Source organism: Poecilia latipinna, unplaced genomic scaffold, assembly GCF_001443285.1.
Source record: "Poecilia latipinna isolate Pla-1442-1.1 unplaced genomic scaffold, P_latipinna-1.0 Scaffold831, whole genome shotgun sequence".
In the NCBI taxonomy this organism is placed as follows: Eukaryota; Metazoa; Chordata; class Actinopteri; order Cyprinodontiformes; family Poeciliidae; genus Poecilia; species Poecilia latipinna.
The window spans coordinates 236,716-257,997 of record NW_015113447.1 but is presented as its reverse complement, the minus strand read 5'-3'; the positions used below and the strand labels follow the sequence as shown (position 1 = coordinate 257,997).

At 39.3% G+C, this 21,282-nt stretch overlaps 3 protein-coding genes across 15 annotated transcripts in view; 2 read left to right on the top strand and 1 right to left on the bottom strand.

Annotated features, from left to right (window-relative positions):
- The first annotated feature begins 2,984 nt into the window (after nucleotides 1–2,984).
- LOC106956601 (kxDL motif-containing protein 1-like) lies at nucleotides 2,985–5,754 on the top strand. Its single transcript, XM_015047550.1, has 5 exons — nucleotides 2,985–3,096; nucleotides 3,259–3,369; nucleotides 4,246–4,398; nucleotides 4,506–4,552; nucleotides 5,088–5,754. The coding sequence occupies exons 2-5, from the start codon at nucleotides 3,272–3,274 to the stop codon at nucleotides 5,345–5,347; spliced, it is 558 nt and encodes a 185-aa protein (XP_014903036.1). The 5' UTR covers nucleotides 2,985–3,096; nucleotides 3,259–3,271; the 3' UTR covers nucleotides 5,348–5,754.
- A 289-nt stretch (nucleotides 5,755–6,043) lies between these two features.
- Nucleotides 6,044–11,312, top strand: LOC106956598 (endoplasmic reticulum-Golgi intermediate compartment protein 2-like). Of its 2 annotated transcripts, none has more exons than XM_015047546.1 (14): nucleotides 6,044–6,133; nucleotides 6,330–6,496; nucleotides 6,574–6,682; nucleotides 6,758–6,804; nucleotides 7,113–7,180; nucleotides 7,265–7,305; nucleotides 7,425–7,526; nucleotides 7,628–7,720; nucleotides 8,380–8,435; nucleotides 8,518–8,616; nucleotides 8,933–9,030; nucleotides 9,113–9,275; nucleotides 10,393–10,472; nucleotides 10,561–11,312. In XM_015047546.1, the coding sequence occupies exons 2-14, from the start codon at nucleotides 6,391–6,393 to the stop codon at nucleotides 10,624–10,626; spliced, it is 1,128 nt and encodes a 375-aa protein (XP_014903032.1). In that variant the 5' UTR covers nucleotides 6,044–6,133; nucleotides 6,330–6,390; the 3' UTR covers nucleotides 10,627–11,312. The 2 variants fall into 2 exon arrangements, with proteins under 2 accessions (XP_014903032.1, XP_014903033.1); XM_015047547.1 differs by having other exon boundaries at nucleotides 6,052–6,133; nucleotides 6,326–6,496.
- Nucleotides 11,313–11,617: 305 nt separating this feature from the next.
- The window catches only part of magi2b (membrane associated guanylate kinase, WW and PDZ domain containing 2b), a 109,823-nt gene continuing 100,158 nt past the window's right edge, over nucleotides 11,618–21,282 (bottom strand). For 8 of the 12 annotated variants that reach the window (XM_015047533.1, XM_015047534.1, XM_015047536.1 and 5 more), the window contains exons 17-23: nucleotides 20,152–20,337; nucleotides 19,232–19,550; nucleotides 18,722–18,745; nucleotides 18,373–18,592; nucleotides 18,079–18,222; nucleotides 17,076–17,214; nucleotides 11,618–15,356 (exon numbers count right to left, since the gene is read on the bottom strand). In XM_015047533.1, coding sequence (XP_014903019.1) covers nucleotides 14,665–15,356; nucleotides 17,076–17,214; nucleotides 18,079–18,222; nucleotides 18,373–18,592; nucleotides 18,722–18,745; nucleotides 19,232–19,550; nucleotides 20,152–20,337 — 1,724 coding nt within the window. In that variant the 3' untranslated portion in view covers nucleotides 11,618–14,664. Of the gene's footprint in view, nucleotides 15,357–16,645; nucleotides 16,757–17,075; nucleotides 17,215–18,078; nucleotides 18,223–18,372; nucleotides 18,593–18,721; nucleotides 18,746–19,231; nucleotides 19,551–20,151; nucleotides 20,338–21,282 lie in introns of all 12 variants that reach the window. The other 4 variants (XM_015047542.1, XM_015047544.1, XM_015047543.1 and 1 more) reach the window with 3 other exon arrangements.

Genomic DNA, 21,282 nt, shown 5'->3' with positions numbered 1-21,282 from the left:
AATATTATTATTTTAATTTTCAAGATTACGGCTTGCAGATTATGAGAACCTACAATTTAGTGAAAAAAATAGAGAATTTCATAAGACCAATAAAAATATGTGTATGTAGAGTATTTGCACTCAGTAATCTGGTTGGGGTTCCTCTTCCTTAAATTACTGCATTAATGTAACTTATCATCTTCTTTTTTATTTTTCCTTTTCCCCCTTTTTTTCCAGGCACCTTAATTTTTAAAATCCATAATAAACTTTTATACAATATGAACAGTCCAGTCTGAAGAAACTCTAAAAATTCTTTAAACTCTTGAATAAGAGTCATCTCACAGTTCTCTCAATACTGCAGTTATTTTATCATTTTCAGCTACACTTTTTTCTTCCACTAAACTTTTAATTGATATTTCTTTAGTTAAGATTTTGGTGATTTGCCTACCTCATGTGGGAACTCTAACTATCTGCTGGACAGTTGTTTAGTCAGCAGTTTTAGGATTACGTATTTCAGATCACAACATTCCTCTGTTTATCATCCATGCTTTATTTATTGGTCTTAAGACATTTTTGGATTTTTTGAGGAACACAATTTTGGGTTTTCATTTGCCGTAAGCCATAATCTTCAGGATTAACAGAAATATATGGAATCAACCAATTTATAAATGTTCCTTTTTCATCTGGATTACAAAAATAAATGAACTTTTTGATGATATAAGTTATTAAGCTACACCTGCATAGTGACAGTCTTTTATTTATAAAAAGTAGACCTTCCTCTTGTTATTTTTGGAAGTTGCTTTGGAGCGATAGATACTTTTACACTGACGCAGCACAGACATGTACAGCGGCCCCTGTGTTTCTCAGTCTTTTCACAATGATGTCCCCTCCTATCAGAGGTTTTTCTGTGTGTGTATTTGTTAGAACGTCTGTGTGCAAATGTGGATCCATTGAAATAAGGCCTATTCACAATCTCAACAGCAAGTACACCAGCCTTAATTGTGTGTCACAGACAGTGCTAGTGTTAATCCTGGATTGGTATTAAGGAACAAAACAAAAAGGGATAGTAGCTATATTTATCGTGGCCTCAGCAACACACAGTGCATTCTGCATGAATGGCAAGCTCACTCACCCAAGAGACCTGAAATACCCTGATGCATGAGTCTTGGAAATTTTAGCATGGCCTTAGAGAAACTGTAAATCTTGCTCTTTTTTTTGTTTTGTTTTTTTGATCCGTTTCTCTGAAGTTGTAACTTATTTTTGTATGTAAAGAAAAGACATAGGGAAAAGGAGAAATGGTGTCTTTGCATAATAATATCTCACCAAACAACAGCAAAACACAAAAAATGATCAGTTTATAGTCATTCAGCAATACCAATATCAGTAATCTCTGTCATTCCTGGGTCAGTTTATGGTAAAAGTCTTTATACAAGCAGAAATTCTATGCCATTGCCTCTAATATACCACAAATGTGTTGTGATGTATAGCCTGATAATACTTTATTTATCAATCGAAAGCCAAAGCACATTGAAATTCACCCAATGTCAAATCAATGCAGGTTTTCTATGGACACTTGTGCTTGTCCGGGCCATTTGTATGTATCTCGATGGTATTCTTAAAAACACACAAAAAAACAAAACAAACAAAAAAAAATTAAATAAAAAAAAAAAAAAAAAAACAAGAAGAACACTAATATGAAATTTCATACATATAATGTTGATCATTTGGAGCTGTGAGTTTGATATGTAAATAAAAGGGCCGGGTGGGTCGAATGGCTCTCAAATACACGTTTCATTATTTATTTAATTCATATTTATTTGTATCCCGGCTTAGAAGTGTTGTTCTAGAAATCCTTTTCATTGTTAGCTTTTCATCTTTGGGAATGTGATTCCGACACATGCTCCCTCTGAAGCCGTGTCGTATCGATTTTGCTTTTTTTTTGTGCAACTATTTATTTGCTCATCAGCCGAGTTGCGTGCAACATAACTTATACTGTATCTCCACTCTGCATCTGTATCATGTAGACTGTAACGACCGGTAGACTGCAGCCAAACTGTACATCTCCTTCTTTAATCTTATAGCTTACAAATGTTAAAGTAGTAGGAAACCACTGTAGGATACCTAACTCTAGACTTGCATGTACTGTTGCTATGCATTTACTTAGCTTACAACTTAGACAAAGCGTTTTTTGTATTTTTTATACATCATGTACTTTTTTTACTTGTCCCTTAATAAAAGTAATTTTGTGAGTTTTATGAAAGTATGAATTTGCGAGTTTCCTTGTGCGTTTTTTCTGTCAGTATTACTGGAGGATTTAAAGATCCCAGCACATAGTCGTTTGGATTTCCTATTTTTCCATTTATCCATCTTTTTTCCCAGTTATGGTCTTTCTTCACTCTCTCATAAACATGAAACCCTCCACATGTCCTGTCAAAATCCTTCCAACCTCCTTACTTCATGGCAGAAATCATTAAAATGTCCCTCTAAATTGGCTGTGTCCCCTCCTCTTTCATCATGTCCTCAGAAACACGGTTTGGACTACTCTCAGCCAAAGCATCACAAGCCTAATTATTTAATTGTTGATAGAAGTGTCCATTTGGAGACGCTCAGAGTAGCTTTTATAATGTATTCCTGTCATTCTATATTGTAAAATGTACAAAAAGCTGCTTGTATTAAACCCTGTGACAATCTTTGCGTTCCTTGGTTCCTGCTGGCTTCTGGTTTCGGCTCAGATTCACTTAATTAAGATTGAGCGGATATTAAAAAGGGGTAGATGACAACTATCGCTCTAATCCTACTCTAAAAACAATCATTAAGGCGATGACCCAATTGTTTTGCACACGCTTCTCCAGCAGGGGGCAATAACGAACGTGAAGCGTCACGTGACATCCGGGATTACGCAAAAAAAAAAAAAGGCAGCGGAATTCTTTAACAGTTCACACTTTCGGCCAGATGGTGGCGGTAATACATCGACTTGTTTCGCAAGAAGAAGAGGAAGAACCAAAAAAAAAAAAAATCATGGGACAGGAAGTTTAAATATATTTGTTTTGTTCTCTCGGTGAGCTGTCAGATGTAGTTTAATCTTTTTAGTTACACAAAGAGCCGGTGGGTGCAGATGTAAGTAAACCATCTTGCTTCGTTTCTTTACTTTCATGCCGATGATCTCGCTCAGTGACGAAAATATTGCTTTAAGAGTATGTCTATGGGGAAATACAGAGTCTGATTCCCTGTCTCCGAATATGATGCCACTAATTATTAGGTGTGTAAATGTTTCTGCAGCTTTCCTGTCACCATGGTGGAGCCCACAGCCTCCGGTGTGTTCTGTAACAGGATGCTGAGCATGGTGAACTCTGAGGATGTGAACGCCATCATCCAGGCGCAGAGACACATGTGAGTAGCTTTATGCAGGAGGTGATAGTGTGTGTGTGTGTGTTTTTTATTTTTTATTTTTTTGTCTGTAGTTGAGCTTACAGGGACTGTATGGCTCTGCAAGCGTTTTACTTCTAAACATTGAAATATCTTTGAGCAAAATAGCAATATCACACTCTGAATGGTGTCTGAAAATCTCTCTTTAAGTCATGTCACATGTCCTTAATTGGATATGAGTGTGTACAAGTCTGATGGGCCATTTCAACCAATCAATATGCTTCAATCTGATTATTTCTCTCCTTGCTGTGGTTGGTCAGTTAAGGTGGATGGCCATGTGCTTAATGCAAGGCAAGGCAACTTTCTTATTATTATAGCACATTTTCACAACAAGGCAATTAAAAGTGGAAAAAATAGTGATGGAATCACTGATACCTTGTGGTCTTGCCATTGTGGAGATTTAAATATACATCCATGTCTGTACTACTTTATTTTTCTTTTACTTTTTTTCCAGCATTGTGTGTTTTTTCTGTTTTTGACTTGTGCATGAAAAGGTCATAAATGACTGAAATAAATAAATTCATTTAATTTATTGGGATATTTATTTTAACCTAATCATGTCTGCTGTGTTCCCTGGTCTTTGTTGTTCTGTTTAAAGAATAAATGATGAGTGAAGAGTCTTGTTTAAACTAGATTTTAGTGTATCAGAGTAAAGGAGGTCTTTAATACAATCACACTTGCAGATTCTTAGTTGTAAAAAAAATGTTTCCTTCCATTTAACAAGTACGCACTTCTGGTTGGTTTAATCAGATAAAATTCTAATGCATACATTTGTGATTGTAATGTGGTGAAAATTGAAGTAAATCTTTTTTTTTTTTCCGGCTTCTCTTGTGCAAATAGGCTCGATCGCTTTGAGAAAACCAATGAGATGCTGATCAACTTCAATGGCCTGTCGAATGTGAGGCTGCAGCAGATGAACGAGCGTTTCCTGCTTCACACTCGCACCTTGGTTGACATGAAGAAGGACTTGGACAGCATCTTCAGGAGGATTAGGTTAGTCATCAGTCTCTCTCCCTCTCTCTTTTTTTTTTCTTTTTCAGTCACATCTGCAGTGTGCACAACACAATTTCTGACCCCTGGATCTTTCTCTTGTACTTTAGAACATTGAAAGGAAAGATTTCAAAGCAATACCCAGAAGCCTTCAGCAGTAAGTTAACAATTTTTCTTTAGCTACTAATTTTGACAACAAATTTTGCGTTTTTAAAGAGTTTCAAATTTATGATTGTGCTTTAAAAACTTGAACATGTTACGTATTTATAATGCCTTCCATAAGCACTCATTGCTAAAAAGCTTTTCACAACCAGTCATTTGAAATCATTTTATATTGATTTTATTTAATAGACTAAAATAAATGTAATGTTTGTTGTCGGGCAATTAAAAATGTGAAAAACTCAAGTATTGCTACTGGTATTGTTTTACCTCTTTCAAAGTGGCATTAAAATGTGGATTTCTTTAACATTTTAATTAAAACCTTTTTTTTTCATAAATATAATGAGGTTTGCCCTTGATGTTGAATGTTCTGAAACCATCAAACTTTCTATGTTTGTGACTTAGAGGTTTAAACACATTTAAAATAAAATATAAGTATATCTTTTGTTTATTTTCTGACCCTTTCTTGTGATGTAGATTGTGTTGCCTTCCAATAAACTCTACAGCAGCTTAACCTTTTTCTTCAATGTCAGACATCAATGAGTCGCCAATCTTGGAGGACGACGACGACGAGGAATTCGACCCTATTCCTCCAAGCGTTGCTACGACAACCAACACAGCTACATCAGAGCAGAGCACAGAATCCTGCGACACGAGCCCCGATGTGATCTCGCCCACTGTGAGCAGATGCTCTGAAGATCTGTCTCAGGAACCGCCAGATACGCCGACCTCTGACCTCCTTGAGACGGCTGTGCTGCGGGATGAGGGTCCCGACTCTGTACCTGCAGAGTAGAATGGAAGGTTTTCAAATAGATTCTTAAACTGAGAGTCAATCTAAAGTCTGCTATGGCAGCAGGTACATTGTGTGTTTGCATAAGTGTCGGTCTTTCTAAGATTACACAGATTACATCTCTGAGAAATTAGAGGATTATTGTTGGCATGCTTACATGTTTTGTGCTTTTATAGCTACTAAATCATGCCAAAGAAATACTTGAAGTCATAAATTATGTCAGTGTAGATGTATGTGGTAGTCCTAACAGTGAATCTGTGCTGGATTTTTTTTAATTTTTTATTTATATGTTTTTTGTTTGGAAAGATGCATGTCTAATTCAATAAATAGACTTACATTAATGGCATCGTGATTAAAATGCACAGTGTTCCTCTCTTTCTAAATATAATTAAATTAGTGATAAAGAATAACTCATTGTATGTCTCATAATTGATTATTAGTCTTATTAATGTTACTAAACATATCCTTAATAACTTTATAAATGTATCATTTTTTACTCTCATTGTTCAGTTTTTAAGTCGGACATTTATCAACAATCACTCTCATCCACCACTTCAAGTATCTTTTGATTTGACCCATGATCTAAACGGATATTCAATAATATTAAATAATAATTTAAATGAATAATACACATTTTCTGATTTTATAGTTTATACAAATCTTTTTTATTCTACAATAACGTGCAATAACATTGATAGCCACTAGATGGCGCTCACACTAAATGACATACGTTTCTATCCAATGGGACAATGGAGTAAAACAAGACGGCAGCGAATCATCTTCCCCCAGGTAACTTCCTTTCCTTCCTGTGTTGTATTTCCTGATTAGTAAGAAACATCATATGGACTTAAAAAGCACGTTTTAAAAACAGAGTTTTGGCGTTAGAAGCTCAGTCGTACGCAGTCACGTTTGAACCAGTTAGCACGCCGTTTAGCTCAGTAGTTGTCATGGAAACTCTCACTAATTACTGAATGTATCCAGCTAGCTAGCACCCTGAAAGTATTCACTTTTATGAGGGGTTTATACCTCTGCTGCTGGCCCCAAACATGAGGAGAATATCCAGGAAGAAAGCTCTGACTCTGGTGAAGGAATTAGATGCTTTCCCCAAAGTGCCAGAGAGCTACGTGGAGACCACAGCCAGCGGAGGGACAGGTACTAGCTAACAACACAAGCACAAACCAGCTGCTACAGCTGTTTTATTAACTGTCGATCTCTGAAACTGTCCTCAGTCTCTCTGGTAGCTTTCTGTCTCATGGCGGTCCTCGCCTTCCTGGAGTTCTTTGTGTACAGAAACACATGGATGAACTATGAATACGAGGTAGACAAAGACTTCACCAGGTAAAAGCTATAACATGATCCAGCCTTATCTGCTATGAAGTGTCTGTCCTCATCAATGCTGTTCCTCATTTACAGCAAACTCAGGATCAATGTGGACATCACAGTAGCCATGAGATGCCAGTGTAAGTGCATACATTCATATTTTAATAAAATGTTATCGCTGGTTTTGTAGTCATGATTGAATTGGTTTCCTACTATTTAAAATTTAAAAACTGCGTAAAATTGCATTTACCTATTAAACTGGTAATTTCACTACTTTGCTAATGATTTAAAGTTGTTTTTTACTGGTAGTCCTCTAAATGGCAACTTGCTATGAGAATAATACGTCTTCAAAAGCTACAAATTTAAACTGAAAACCACTGCTTTAGTCGTTTTTCGAGGTTTTCTACTTGTTTTTTTATATTTCTTGTGTTTGTGATTTATAATGCAGACATAGGAGCAGATGTCCTGGATCTGGCAGAGACTATGGTTGCTTCAGATGATTTAAAATATGAACCAGTGAGTTTTTACTTAACTATTCTTTTCACAGTGTCAACGCATCTCTATTCTTCTGTGATTATTTCTTGTCTTTTCACATTTCAGGTCAAGTTTGAACTCCCACCTGAGCGAAAACTGTGGCAAATGTAAGTTCAACAACCGTCCCCTAAACAAGATGATTAACTTGAAGCAGCCTATCTGCATATCGGTTTATGAATGTGTGGCTCTGGCGTTAATTGCCTTGTTTTCCACTCCTCTCGGCCAGGACCCTCCTGCACATCCAGGAGCGTCTCAGAGTGGAGCACTCTCTGCAGAACGTTCTCTTCAAATCTGCAATGAAAGGACCTGCTCCTGCTCAGAGAGAAAGGTGAAAACCCTGGCTGACCTCGTGATCAGTGTACACACACACACACACACACTGATGAACCTGAACATCTTCAGCTTTTACTTTTAATTTTCCGTCTGCAGTGATGATGACTCCAGTTCACCCAGTGCCTGCAGGATACATGGACACATGTATGTCAACAAAGTGGCAGGGAATTTCCACATCACTATCGGCAAGTATGTATTTCCGTCTTTGATTTCATTCTTTGACTTGCAGTTTCTGCGTTAGGCCTTCACTTCATCCCATTGGGTAAAACTATTTTCCTTGTGCACCAACACAAAAGGCTCGCCCATTGAACCTTATTGGTTCAGGCAGCACAGTCAGCTCTGTGTTACTGTACCACAAGCTTTTTGTAAATGATTCATCAGTTTGTCAGGGGGGAACAAAAGTATCCTTCTGTTTTGTTAGATAAACTCATAAAATTTGTTTCAATGATATTTGGTTCCTCAATATTTGATGACTTTGGTCAATTTGATCATCACTGCGTTGTAACCAGATGTTACCTCTTCATCCAAACTCATTTCTATCTCATACTTATGTGATTAACTGTTAGCATATATTATTTTTATGTTAATAAACCTATTTCCAGCATTTTTTTTTTCATTTGGGGCATTTGACGATAATGTAAAATTAGCCCCTGATCAAACCAAAATAACCAGGTTTCCTCCAGCTGAGATGAGTTTCACTGGACTCACAAAACATTAGCTATGATTAGTGGCAAGCAGCTCCATTTTGATCAAGAAAACCTACAAATGTATGAAATGATCTAAAATAATCCACACCTCCAGTTAATTGAGCAGAAAGTCTGACCTTTGACCTATTAATCTCCCCACAGGTCCATACCTCACCCCAGAGGCCACGCCCATCTAGCTGCACTTGTCAGTCATGACTGTAAGATTTTCTCTGAGCTTCTGGTTGCCATGGCAACTCTGTATTCACCTGATCGGGATTGTTTTGGTTTGTTGTGTTCCAGCTTACAACTTCTCTCACCGGATTGACCACTTGTCTTTTGGAGAAGAGATCCCCGGACTGATCAACCCTCTGGACGGCACAGAGAAGATCACAGCTGACGGTGCCTATGTGTATATTCTCGATAAGCAGAAACTAACAGGCACTTCTGCTAAAGCCCGCATCCAGGCTTCACCGATCACAACTTTGTGGCCACGTCCCTACAAAACACAAATCACCATTTTCACTGAGAGGCCAATACAGCGTGCTGAGTCAAACGTTATTCATAAACCAGAGTACAAAGTTAATTTTAAGTTTATGGATGGGGTTTATATGTACATACAAATGATTAAAAACCAGCCTGTAATGACTGCTACATGCTGATATTTTCTCTGCATTGAATCCTCAGCGATTAACGAATGAACAATTCTTGTTTGTAGCAAACCACATGTTTCAGTACTTCATCACCATTGTGCCAACCAAGCTGAACACCTACAAAGTGTCTGCAGAAACACATCAGTACTCCGTCACAGAGCGGGTACGTTTAAATACCGTATTTCAGTTCAGCCTGTGGTCGACTGTTGCTGCGGTTTGTGTGTTAAATCCCCATTTTCCTGCAGGAGCGCGTTATAAACCACGCTGCAGGCAGCCACGGAGTCTCAGGGATCTTCATGAAATACGACATAAGCTCACTGATGGTCAGAGTCACCGAGCAGCACATGCCTCTCTGGCAGTTTCTCGTCAGACTCTGTGGCATCATTGGAGGCATTTTTTCCACGACAGGTAGACGAAAGCAGTAGTAACTATACACTGGAGAAGATATGCTGGTTTTCCTTTAACAATAATTAGTTTATATTTCAGTTTGTAAGGTTAAAAATATATAGATCACAATGTCATGCATCGATTTTCAGTTTTTTTTTCCTTTTATCGTTGTAATTCAATTCTCAATGATATTCTGTTTTGCTTGAAAACTGAATCATTTGTTGCAAGAATTAAAAATTTTTGACACTATGTTGGAAATTGTAAAGGATTGACAACATTGTGGTTACCTTATCTATCATTTCTGCATAACACCTGCTTTCAGCTTGTTTAGTGACCCACTAAAATAAGTTGCTTCTTAAGTTCATAAATGCAACTAATTTAACTAATTTAATTTTTTTATTTATTTATATAGATCTAAGCCCACTAAAACCTTCAGACAGTTTTAAGTGATCTGAAAAGTTAAAGTTTGAACATGTTCTGTGGTTAAAAACTGCCCTTGTCAATTGTTTTGCTTTTTATTAGTAGTTTTATTTTAGATATTATTGAAGGGAAGTTAAAACCACGGCTCTCTAGTGTCACTTGCAGTCTGCACATTTTACGGCAGATGTCAGTAAATCTCTGCTCCTTTTAAAGGAACATCTGCATTTTTAATTTTATTTTTAGACTTTTTAAAAAAAAATGAAAATCTTATAGATGCATTGATCTATCCCACATTTTAAAAAGATAAAATAACGCATTTTTGTAGAGTCATAAGTAAAAGAATTGGGACCTGGGTAATATAGATCACACCCATCTTTAGAAAAACATTGTACATCCCACATATTTTTTAAGTACATCATGAAACGCTTGAATAGATATCTTGTCACCAGTTGAAACAGATTTTCTTCTAGTAGAGCAAATAGTTGCAGATTTTCAAAGGAAAATCCAGGAGTAGAGAATTTGATGTAATTTAGTTTTCCAAGCATGATGGATTCTGGCGGATTGAACGGTCGTATAGTCCAGGAATTAATGTGTTTGTGACTGCATGCAGCATTCTTCCATCAGTGGTTTTAAAAATCCGGCTTTATTTGTTATTCATGGGATTTGAAATCCGTTCTGCCACGTCGATGCAGCGGCCTTCATCTCTTCCCTCTCTCAGGCATGATCCACGGCATGGTGGGATACGTGGTCGACGTCGTTTGCTGTCGTTTCCAAATGGGGGTCTACAAACGGATGGATGTAAGACATAACTTTATTTTTTTCCTCATCTGGCAGTTCATTGTTTCTCGACTTTCTAAATGTTTTGTTATGTTCTCCTCCATTGCAGGCTCCTCCAAGCGAACAAGGAGACGACGGTCAGTTTGTTCCTACAGGAAGTTACTGTGAGGAGTGACAGGAAAACTTTTCTTCTGAGCCAGGAGCAACAAGATGCTGCGTTTACGGGGGTCATTTAGGGTTTTTTAAACTTGGCCATGTTTGTAATTACCTTCTTTGTAGGACGTTTTCAGATATGACTGGTCTCACTCTTGTAAAGGATTGTAATTGGTACTGCCAACAAGTATCCAGAAGCTGAACAGGTTTCAATAAACATGTGTAGGCCCAGTTTTTTTTTTTTTACAGATCACCAGAACAATTTTCTGATTTTTGAACAGTTATGATGTTGAAACCCTGTACTGTGCCTTTAAAGGGGGATCATAGGATAGATAATGCTTGTATTACGGGGGGATAATGTGAATTATAATTATTGAATTTCAAACTGGCAGTGATGCTCTGTCTTGGTTGAAAACTGAATCACGTTTAAGGAATTTATTTATTTGTGTTAACATTGGAGATTGTAAAGGATTTGAAATGCTCACATTTTGCAACACAAGTCTGTTTTTTCCCCACTACATCCCACAGTCGTGAATTAGGTCTACGTTGTTTAATGGTTTCTAATCATGCCATATTTGTTTTTCTTTTACATGGGTACAAATTTGATTCAGTGAAATAAGTTATGTGAAACCTCAAAACTTTATGATAAAGGTTTGAGTCACCCTTTCTCACATTTTGTGATTGTGTGACGATAAAGGGTTTAAAGCACAAATGTCTTCTTTTTTTCCTTTACTTCACAGTTTTGAAGGTTTATGCCATTGCTGAAAAGCAGCAACAACATGCTCAAACTTCTGAGTTGAATATAGATGATCATAGATTATAGATTAGGTAAGATATTAACCCGAAATGAGTAATTTTTGTTCAAACTTCTTATAGATGTAAAGGTGGTAAAAATATGTGATCACGGAAGATTCAAAATTTTTGTTTGCATAAATGCTAAGAAAAATCATTTATAAACATTTGGGACATTTTCCAACTATTAAACATTACAGAAGAGCCTCCAACAAAGTCTGTTTTACACCATGTCAAGAGTTTATTTGACAGTATTTCAGAATATCTTTCAGTAAACAAGTTTTTTGTTTTTTAGCAAAATGTAATATATCAGTACTGTCGCATTTCATAAAAATAGTTGTTCACGTCTTTGAAACTACAGTATCAATGATACAGTAAACCATATTTGTAGGAATACAGCTGTACAAGGTGAATATTACACAATTAACACTACACAATTATACTGGATCTGGATGGGGGGAGGGGGGATATGAACTCGCCATCCTTCACAGGTTTAATAAGCAGTTTTTCTTTTTTGTTTTGTGTGACGTACAAACCCAGTCACAGCAGGCAGAGGGGGGCAGCCTGGATGGGAACGGAGGGCTGGTTGACATGTTCTCTGAGCTTTTCTACATACGTACAGAAAACACATTTCTACTCCCTAATGACATGTTTGTCAGGGACCTCGCTAACGCACAAAAGAGACCCCACAGTTCTGTCAGCGTGGAACCATCTATACCGGGTTTGGCTGTGGATTAGCATCAATCCCAGGGATCCTCGGTGTAAAAGATCTTACTAGTGACCCCAGAACGCAGGTTGCTTCACAAAGAGCACATTTCTAGCAGTTTTCAGGTCTGGTGTGGGCGTGCAGTCATGCTGTCCTCCGGTACTCAAAAGCTCCCGTGGTTCATGTTTTTTAATAATCTTGCAGAAAGATTTAAACGGCATCCAATTTGAGAACTGCAGGAGAAAATTGACATTCCCTCAAGCGTCTTAGTTTAAAGCAGCGTGCCTTAACCCCAACCAAACCCAACATTTGGTTATTAAACAAATACGTTTGTGTTCATGGGCTCAACATGGGCCTGCGACATTAATACAAACCTAATGTTTCCTTGGAGAACAAACAAAAGTGAAACGGAAACCACGACCCACTCTGATGTTTAGCTCGTCTTGACAAACAGCTCCACATTACTTCAAGGAGAGGATGTGATGCTACAGGCTACATTTTTCTCCCCATCTGAATCACTTGGGTGGGGGGGGGGACAATTGCAATAATTGAGACGGCTGATCTTTACAGCTGTAGAGTGCATCCAGATAGATACTGCTTGCCGTTAACGTCTGAAGCAAAAAAAAACCCAGGCTCCACATCTCAGCCTGGTTCACCAAGTTCCCAAAAAACAAATCTCTGCATTAGTTTGAGTAAGGCACTCCGCCTCACCTCATAACCGTCGACCTCCTCCTCCTCCTCCTCCTCCTCCCCTCTCCCACAGTGATGTGGTACACTTAGCACAGTTAGAAGGCATAGAAATAGGAGACTGGACAAAGTGTTCCTGTTGGGCGTCAAATGAATACACACAGCTTTATAACTCTGCACAATGACCGCATGGTTGAACTGTGATCAGGTTGAGTACACAACTGAGAGAGGAGTAGTATGAGTTCTTACTAAGCCAAATGTTCTCAGTGGTGAATTAAAAACATCCGATTCATCATCCTCCAGAGGTGATTTTCCCACAGAGCTCTTCAGAAAGACCGACATGTCTGGAATCCATGCACACTAACGCCGCCTCCCTTTGCGGTCCGGTTTGGAGTCAGTCTTTGATATGTCGATATGGACAAGGCCATGGAAACAGTGATCCTAAAATACTGTCCCAGGATACTTATCTGTTTGTTGTTGTTTTTTTTTATCCTTATTTTGTACAATGTATCTAACTACAACACTGCCTCAAAAACACCAACAGATCTGCTTTTGAGTATACAAAATGTACATAATTTTCACATCTTCTTTACATTTACAGTATATATTTGTAGGCATGTTAACATATAAATCAAGAGCTCCAGCTTCCTACCTCTCTAACACTCAAGAATGTTTTAGTCTTCCATCTCCACAGAGAGACGGAGCAAAAAAGGAAGATTTCCTGTGCTGATGTACAGCAGGGAAAATAAGTATTGAGCACAAAAAATTCTCAGTATACTTATATATATACATTTATATTTATAGTGGGTCAATTATGAATACCTGAATACCAGATGCCACCAACAGCTCAAATAATCCATAAATACAATGAATTTAACACCAATTAGTGCATAAAGTAGTTTTTAAGTGTAATAAATTGGAATTGTATGGGGAATAAGTATTGAATACCTGAAGAAAAGATGCACAAAACACCTATAATCTGTCAGTATTTAGAAAAAAAAAACCTTCTCCCTATGAGAATAAACTAGTTAATTAAAACATTTTATAGTATGAAGGTGTTGTGCAAGGAGCATGGTGGTTATTGTTGCAATGTATACTTGACAGCATTGGTTACAAACTAGACTTCTGGTCAGTACCGTTGGAACAGTAATCCAGAACTGAGTGAAACATGATTTAACCATAAACCGGGTCAGTCAAATGCTCTTTTCAAGATTTTGCAAAGAGCCCAAAGAATAATCAGAGAAGTTATCCAAGAGCAAAGGGCCAAAGAGAGCTTAAGAAAGACCTGGAATTAGGAGAAATGAGAACATTTATGTACTCAACATATATTTTCTCTATGAACATTCACTACACAAGACTCCACTGCTGAAAAAAAAGCATGTCAAGGCTGGAAAAAACAAGCAAATACTGGTGTAAAATCTGGTCAAAAGAGACCAAATTCACCAAACAATTTTGTTCAATACTTATTCCCTGTTCACTCTTCTGCTCAGATTTCTCTGTTTACTTTTTTTTTTAATGCGTATTGGTTTATTTTTTATGTATCTGAGTATGTTAGAAATACTAAGAAAAGTGGTAATGTGTTCAATACTTACTCCCCTCCCTGCATACCTTCAGTCGACCAAGTAAAGGTGTGAAGATCCAGACTTTAAAATGAGATTTGATCAGCGCTCACATGTGAGGGTCCTTCATCATATTTTATAAAGTTTCTCCAGTCCTTAAGGTAGTGGGTGTAATAATCTTCTTGTATGAATAAAAATACATGTAAAAACAGACTTCATACGCAGGTGGAGCAGAAATCAGGACAGTGAGATTGAAGGAAGATGCTTTCCTGGTGATGAGAACTGAACACGGAGCCAATCAGTGTGCGGATCCTCTCTACCTGCTCACCGTGGAGGTCCAGGACCTCAGGGTGCCAGGCAGCTTGTCGGGCCCAGGGATGTTCCAGGGCCCCGGGGAGGCAGCTGCGCTCCTCGCTGGAGGACCTTCAATGGTCTTAGAAGGGCAGCACACCCCGCTGTGGCCGCCGGCCTTCTCGTCTTCTCTGGGGAACAGATTCCTGGACATCAGCCGTTCCTGGAGGCCGACAGGTCCGTCTCCTCCCAGAGACGCTCCGTTCAGATTCACTGTCACATACGGGTCCCAGGGTGAAACGGCGCCCGCTGCATGTTTTTGTCGGCCCTTCCTCTCACAACAGGGCGAGCAGCTCTCCTTCTGCCTCTCTCTTCTGTCAGTGGACCTTCCCATAACCGCTTTGTGAGGCAAAGCCCGAGGCGGCTTTTCTCCAGGTGCAGGGTTCACCTCTCCAGACCCCTGAAGGGTTCCCTGCCCCACGTTGACGCACTTCTGCTCAGTGGACCTGCCACCTATTGCCCTTCTAATGGAGCTGTGGTCTGTCAGCAGCGGAACTTTGTCTGCCATGCACACTTTGACCTCTAGATGGAGCCGATGAGGGGAGTCTGGGGATGAAGCTGGATGGGAGGGAAGTAATGGATTCAGATGTGGTTCCAGGGTCACTTCCTGCAGGGCAGAGTGGGCTGTAGAAAGGGAATCCCAGGGGCTGGCACAGTCTGTCGCAGAGAGAAAATGATTTACAGGACCGGCATGAGAGAACAGCGCAGCCATCATGCACATGCAAACAGAGAGAGAATATAAGACTGGAAGAAAAAAAAAAAGAACGAGCTGCATGCTTGAAGATATTACACACGTTTAGGTTGTGTGAAATATTTCACAACCCTCAGGATGCTGCAGTCTGATCGAACCATTCTGCACACAGATAAAGTTCTGGTTGAAAGCTTACATCCATTCATCACAGAGTTTTGGGTGCTAATCACACACATAATGTTGGGATAAATGTGCTTCACAAATTTCTCCTCTGTTTTCTTCCTGGCATGATTCTGGAGTCTCTTCTTGACAGAACTGGTAGAATTCCTTCTTTAATAGTCTTGTTTTCTCTGTTTTTGAGAATATTTGGCAGAACTTAACCTCATCCTGCTTTCGGTATTACAAACCCAGCTTTGTTGTGTTTGGGGTGATTGGCAAAACTCCCAACAGGGCAAATCTCAACCATTCAACTGTTGAGTAACTTGTAGAAATGTTGCCTGGATGATTGATGCTGCCGCCACGACCCCTGATAGCTGCTACAGTGCTCCTAGGTTTGAGAGCCTCGCCTCTTCCAAACGTTCTTGTGAGCCTCTGTTCATTGCAGTCAAATAGATCAACATTTTTCTCTTCTAACAATAAAACTTTTCTCCTTCAGGCTTTCAGTTTGTCTTTGTGACCAGTTTCAAATTTCATATTTTTCAGAAGCAGGTGCTTCCTTTGTGTCTGCGACCTACTTACTGTACAAATTAATGTTAAACTGGAGTCACTGCGGTGATCCAACATCAAAACACTGACCTCAGTCCAATTGAGAATTAATGGACTCCGTTTTAAAAGCCATGTTGAAGCCAGAAAAACAACTGATTTAAATAAACTTCACAATTTCTGCCAAGAAGAACGGTCAAGTATGCAGACAGTATTAAGCCAGAAGCCTGCTGATGTCTGCAAAAAAACTGAGTGAAGTGCAACTCGCTAAAGGACATTAGTGGAAGTATAAGCATTTATTTAAGGCTGGGATTTGAGAAAGTTAAAACAAATGCACTCAGATTTAAACAATCATTCAACCATGGAAAAAGAACAGTTCAATAAAAGTGCGAAATTTTTAATACGGTATTAAAGCCAGTAATGACTGTATGTAAACTTCTGGCCAGAAATGCTTGGGCTGGTTTGTTAGCCAGGCATTAATAATCACATATGCATGCATGCAGAAAGCACACAGAGTAGTATGTAATGTTAAGACATGCAGTTTTCCACGAACCGTGTCCTTAGAGTGGCCCATTAGGAAGAAATAGGGGGAGCTTAGTGTGTCACCTTTCATACACATGGAGAGGTTGGAAGGTACCATTCCTGAGGGAAGGCAAGTAAAAGCCTAAACCAATCATTAGACTCACAGCAGATGGGTTACACTACATGAAGGATGTTACAGATGTACTAACGGTTTAATAAGAAATAGTTAAATATACGAGGATGAGTTTAATTTCAGACAAGAGAAGAGAAAAGCAAAGACAAAATGTAACAAGTTATCAACGACTGATTGGAAGTTCATAACCAAAACACAGAGAAAGCCTGGCAAGAATGGCAGAAAATGCATCTGTTGTCAGAGAGAGGTCGGGTGAGAGGCTAAACTGGGAACTGGAGTGGAAAGATGGAGCCGTTTAGGGGATTCTCTCTGTGCCAGGAGAACCCACCATATTCCGGGACCTGTCCGGTGCCCCTCTTCAGCAGCAGCCTGACCCGCCTGCCTCCCGCCTTTATGAGTTCAATGGCGCGGGCGTGAGTCATGTCCCGGGTGCTGTCTCCGTTAATCTCTATGATTTGATCCCCCACCTACAACACACACACGCACACACACACTCAGAGGAGTAGGTCCAGTCCTATCAGCCTCTGGTTGAGCCTGAAAGCCTGGCTTTCCAACATAATCAGTCTTCAGGTTATTCAGAAAATAGTTTTATATCACTTAATTCTTAATTCAGTATCTTGCAAGTTTATTCACATTACTGGACTTTCTCACATTTTGTTGGATTACAACCACAAAATTCAGTTTATATTATTGAGATGTTCATGATGTAGAGAAATAGAGTTTAGGGGTGGACTTAAAATGTTATTATGATATTTTGTATTACTATTGTGATATAGGAGCTTGTTTGAAGTCAATAATTCATTAGTATTGATTAAAAAAAAGTCCTAGTTCCACTGGCAGATTGTTTCACTCATAACATGAAAAAAATTATTTATAAGTGGAATAATCCACCAGTGACACTAATGCTTTTTAAATCAATATTAAGGAATCATTTACTTAAAACAAGCTCCTATTTCTTCCCGAAAAGTTACTTGTAAGTTAGTTTTGTTTTGTTTCAAGTGTACTAAAATAAAAGTAGACCTAAAATACTTGGTATGATTTTGTGTTTTTGTTATTGTAGTATCAAAAGAAGATTCAACAAAGTATTGACTCACAAAAACAGAAATGCATGTCTCGTGATTGAGATCGTTATTTATAAAACCATTTTTAAAACCATTTTTGTTGTTGTTCACGCTTAATAATTATGCACCATTTTGAAATGGTCTTTTACCTAATATCCCACAACAAAATGTGGAAGCTTGTTGTAACGTGACAAAATGTGGGACAGTTCAAGGGGTGCGAAATACTTATGCGAAGCTCTAAGACGATTATGATCCGAGACGGTGTCTCACCCTCATCCTCCCATTCCGAATTGCAGGCCCGTCCTCTGCAAGCCGCAGCACAAACAGGTCCATGCTGTACTCTCTGCCCCCACGAATGCTAAAGCCGAAACCCTTTGCACTTTTCTCCAGCTCCACTGTGAAATAATCATAGTCCTGCAGAACAGATATGAAGGCTCCCATTAACTACTGCATATAATTACTATTCCAAAACGCAATAATCCTGATTGATTAATCTGCATAGTGCTACAAATCTGCATACAAATTTGAAGTCTATGAAACAGGGGCGGATAGTTTTTGCTCTACCTGTGGTCTGAAGTCAGCAGGGATTCCCAGAGGGAACTGAGCTGCTGCAGGATGCTGCCTGAAGTCCAGAAGGCCAGGCGGGTGTCGGTAGTCCAGCGTCGGCGGCTGGCGGTAATCGGTGACCGGAGGGTGACGATAGTCCACAGGAGGCTGCCGATAGTCGGTGAACGGAGGGTGACGGAAATCCGGTTTGACGTCCTGTCTTGCTTTTACCTCTGACCTGAAATGAAGGGAAATCGGCAACAAGATGATGACTGCGCTTTGTGTCACAAGGAGGAGAGCGGCGTTTTTAAGAATAGCCTCAGTGGAGTCCACTGGAGGTTAATCAGTAGAGAAATAACTAACATACCAGGAAAATGGTGGGTATGAATTCCTGCATGCGTGCAGATGGAGATAAAGGATGGAAATAAGAATTCCAGGTTTAAAGCTTTTCTCAGTTCCTTTTTATAAAACTGGTATAAATTTACAGCTCTGGGAGTGCTACTCTGTGAGTCCTGGCCTGGGACTTGCATACCTATCAAAGCAAGAGCTCACACTTTCATAGTTTTGACACGTAACACGGCCTGATTGCAGTGCTCCTGAATTATAGAACAGATACCGTATGGTAAATTATTCACCGGCGCTAGGCGCTAAGTGGTGTTATGCAACTCGGCCAGCCTGAGACCGAGACTCTGACTGGGATGAAAACTGTCTGCAGTCACACGTTTTTCCCTGTGAACTTTATGGCGTTCAAGAGGAAGAAGAGATTCTCTCCTCTGCACAAAATCTATTTCTGTTCCTGGTGGAGATGTCATATCCTTTTCTTCCATTACCAGAGAAGTTGTTGACATACTGAACGTTTCTCTTCGGCGCAGCTCACCTGCCGTCGTGGAGGTAGAGCTGCGGAGGAAGGCCAGAGGGCTGGGCGACCGGGCTCTGCTGGGTTCCAGCTGGTGCGGGCTGGGAGGCTGCTGGTGCAGGAGGCCCACCCACCGTTTGGTTCGTATGAGCTGCTGTCTGGCCGGGCTGGACCGGTGCTTGACCCGGCTGCTGAGCCGTCGTTTGGCCAGACTGAGCGGCCATTTGGCTTGACTGGGTGCCTCCTTGGTTTGGCTGGGCTACAGGACTGGGCTGGGTCTGCGGGCTGTGTTTCTGGGTCATGGGGCTCTGTTTCTCTGAGTTGGGTCCAGACTGGGAACCTGCAATGGACAGAAGGTTGAAACCAGTTTTTATCCAAGAAGAGGAGCCAGGCTGAAAATAGAAAGAACCCTCAAGAGGAGAAAATATGTCAAATAAAGAAGATCCACCAAGTTATTGATTTAATACAATAAATGGCCTTTCAAAAGTGTTTGTCCTGAAACTTTTCACATTTTAGCACTTTGCAGCCACAAAACTCAGTGCATTTTATTCACAGTTCATGTGGTCAACACAATAATTACAAAGTAAAAGCTGTGTTGCCCTTTAATACTGGGTCAGTACTTTATGGAACCACCTGTTACTGAAACTACAGCTGCAAGTCTTTTTTAGTCTCTACCAACTGTAAACATCTAGCCACTTAAATGGAGGGCATCAGGACTTTGACTGGGCCATTTGAATGGATGTAAATGCTTTATTCTAAACTATTGTATTGTAAATGTGGTTGTATTAGTCTCCTCCAAATCAATTCAGTAGGATACACTGAAGATTGTGGTTGTAATATGTCAAGTTCAAGAGGTATATAAACTTCTATAAAGTAACACAAGTGGCACAGATGGCTAATTGTCTACAGAAGCTTAATAATTGAACAGCATCTGGTCTTACTTTCTTCTGGTATGATGTGCAGCGTGACTGTTAGTCCAGCATCTTTGATGAGCTTGACAATGTCTGCGTGAGGCATGCTGATGATGGACTGTCCATTCACGGCCAGGATTCGGTCCCCCACCTTCAGCTTCCCGCATCTGTCCGCAGGACTTCCCTCAATGATGCGCCCAATCTTGTGAGGCACAGCTAGAAACAGACAATAGCAAAGTTAAAGCCGCTAGCAGATCTGAGGATGGAGATGTCAAAAGCTGAACATTAATATTTAGGGTTGTTTCATAGTCAAACACCCCCAGGTTGTGGAAACCAGCTCCATTATAATTATATTTTCTTGCTAAAACACCCAGATATTGTTTGACATGAGCTATTTCAGCATTTACCTCCTTCAAGGAAGGTTAACAGACTCCTTTTGGTATGAATGAAAGACAGCTGCTCCAGTTTGAGCTTCCCTGGGTAATGGATGCTCTTTATGAATTTAACTCTGTGCAAGGAAGGACGGAGTCTTTATTTAGCCTGTTTTAGCCTGAGATCTCACTCTTTTCATCATAATCTCAACCTAACCGCCATTAATGAGAGTTAAAATGCTGATGGATTGTTAAATTCAGAGTTTATATTTCTAACTTTACTATTGTGTCATATGGCTTTCATGATGCTCTTCACTGCATTTTTTCTATCTCTGAAAAACTGGGATAAAAAAACAACTAACAAACCATTAGCTAACAAGTAACTGTTTGTTAGCTTGTTAGCTACACGTTAGCGAACATTAATTACCTGTTTCTATTGGCTAAAATTGTAAAAACAGTTTTAGGAAACAAAATCATATTCCATAACATAAACTACATCTGCCTTTCAAACAGATGCTCATATTTGCTGTCATAAAACAGCAATATTGTTTCCATTTTAGATTTATTTTTAAATAACTTTTCATGCGTCATCATGCAATGCTACAGGTACCATCAGTAAGAGCAGAAGACTGCAAAAACAAGCTAAACAAGCTAAAAGATATTGTTTATTTTGCAGGAGAAATTGCAAAATTTGGGATTTTGATACTTCACTTGACTGTGTTTTCTTATTTAATCTAAAAAAGTATTAAAAAAAAGATTTGTTAATTCCTGTGTCTGTAATGTAAATCTG

Coding starts and splice junctions, on each gene's coding strand:
- LOC106956598 (XM_015047546.1), top strand. CDS start 6,391: ATGAGGAGAATATCCAGGAAGAAAGCTCTGACTCTGGTGAAGGAATTA. Junction 6,805..7,112: donor AGTAGCCATGAGATGCCAGT/GTAAGTGCATAC, acceptor TTTATAATGCAG/ACATAGGAGCAGATGTCCTG. Junction 7,721..8,379: donor TTCCACATCACTATCGGCAA/GTATGTATTTCC, acceptor ATCTCCCCACAG/GTCCATACCTCACCCCAGAG.
- LOC106956601 (XM_015047550.1), top strand. CDS start 3,272: ATGGTGGAGCCCACAGCCTCCGGTGTGTTCTGTAACAGGATGCTGAGC. Junction 3,370..4,245: donor ATCCAGGCGCAGAGACACAT/GTGAGTAGCTTT, acceptor TTGTGCAAATAG/GCTCGATCGCTTTGAGAAAA. Junction 4,399..4,505: donor AGCATCTTCAGGAGGATTAG/GTTAGTCATCAG, acceptor CTTGTACTTTAG/AACATTGAAAGGAAAGATTT.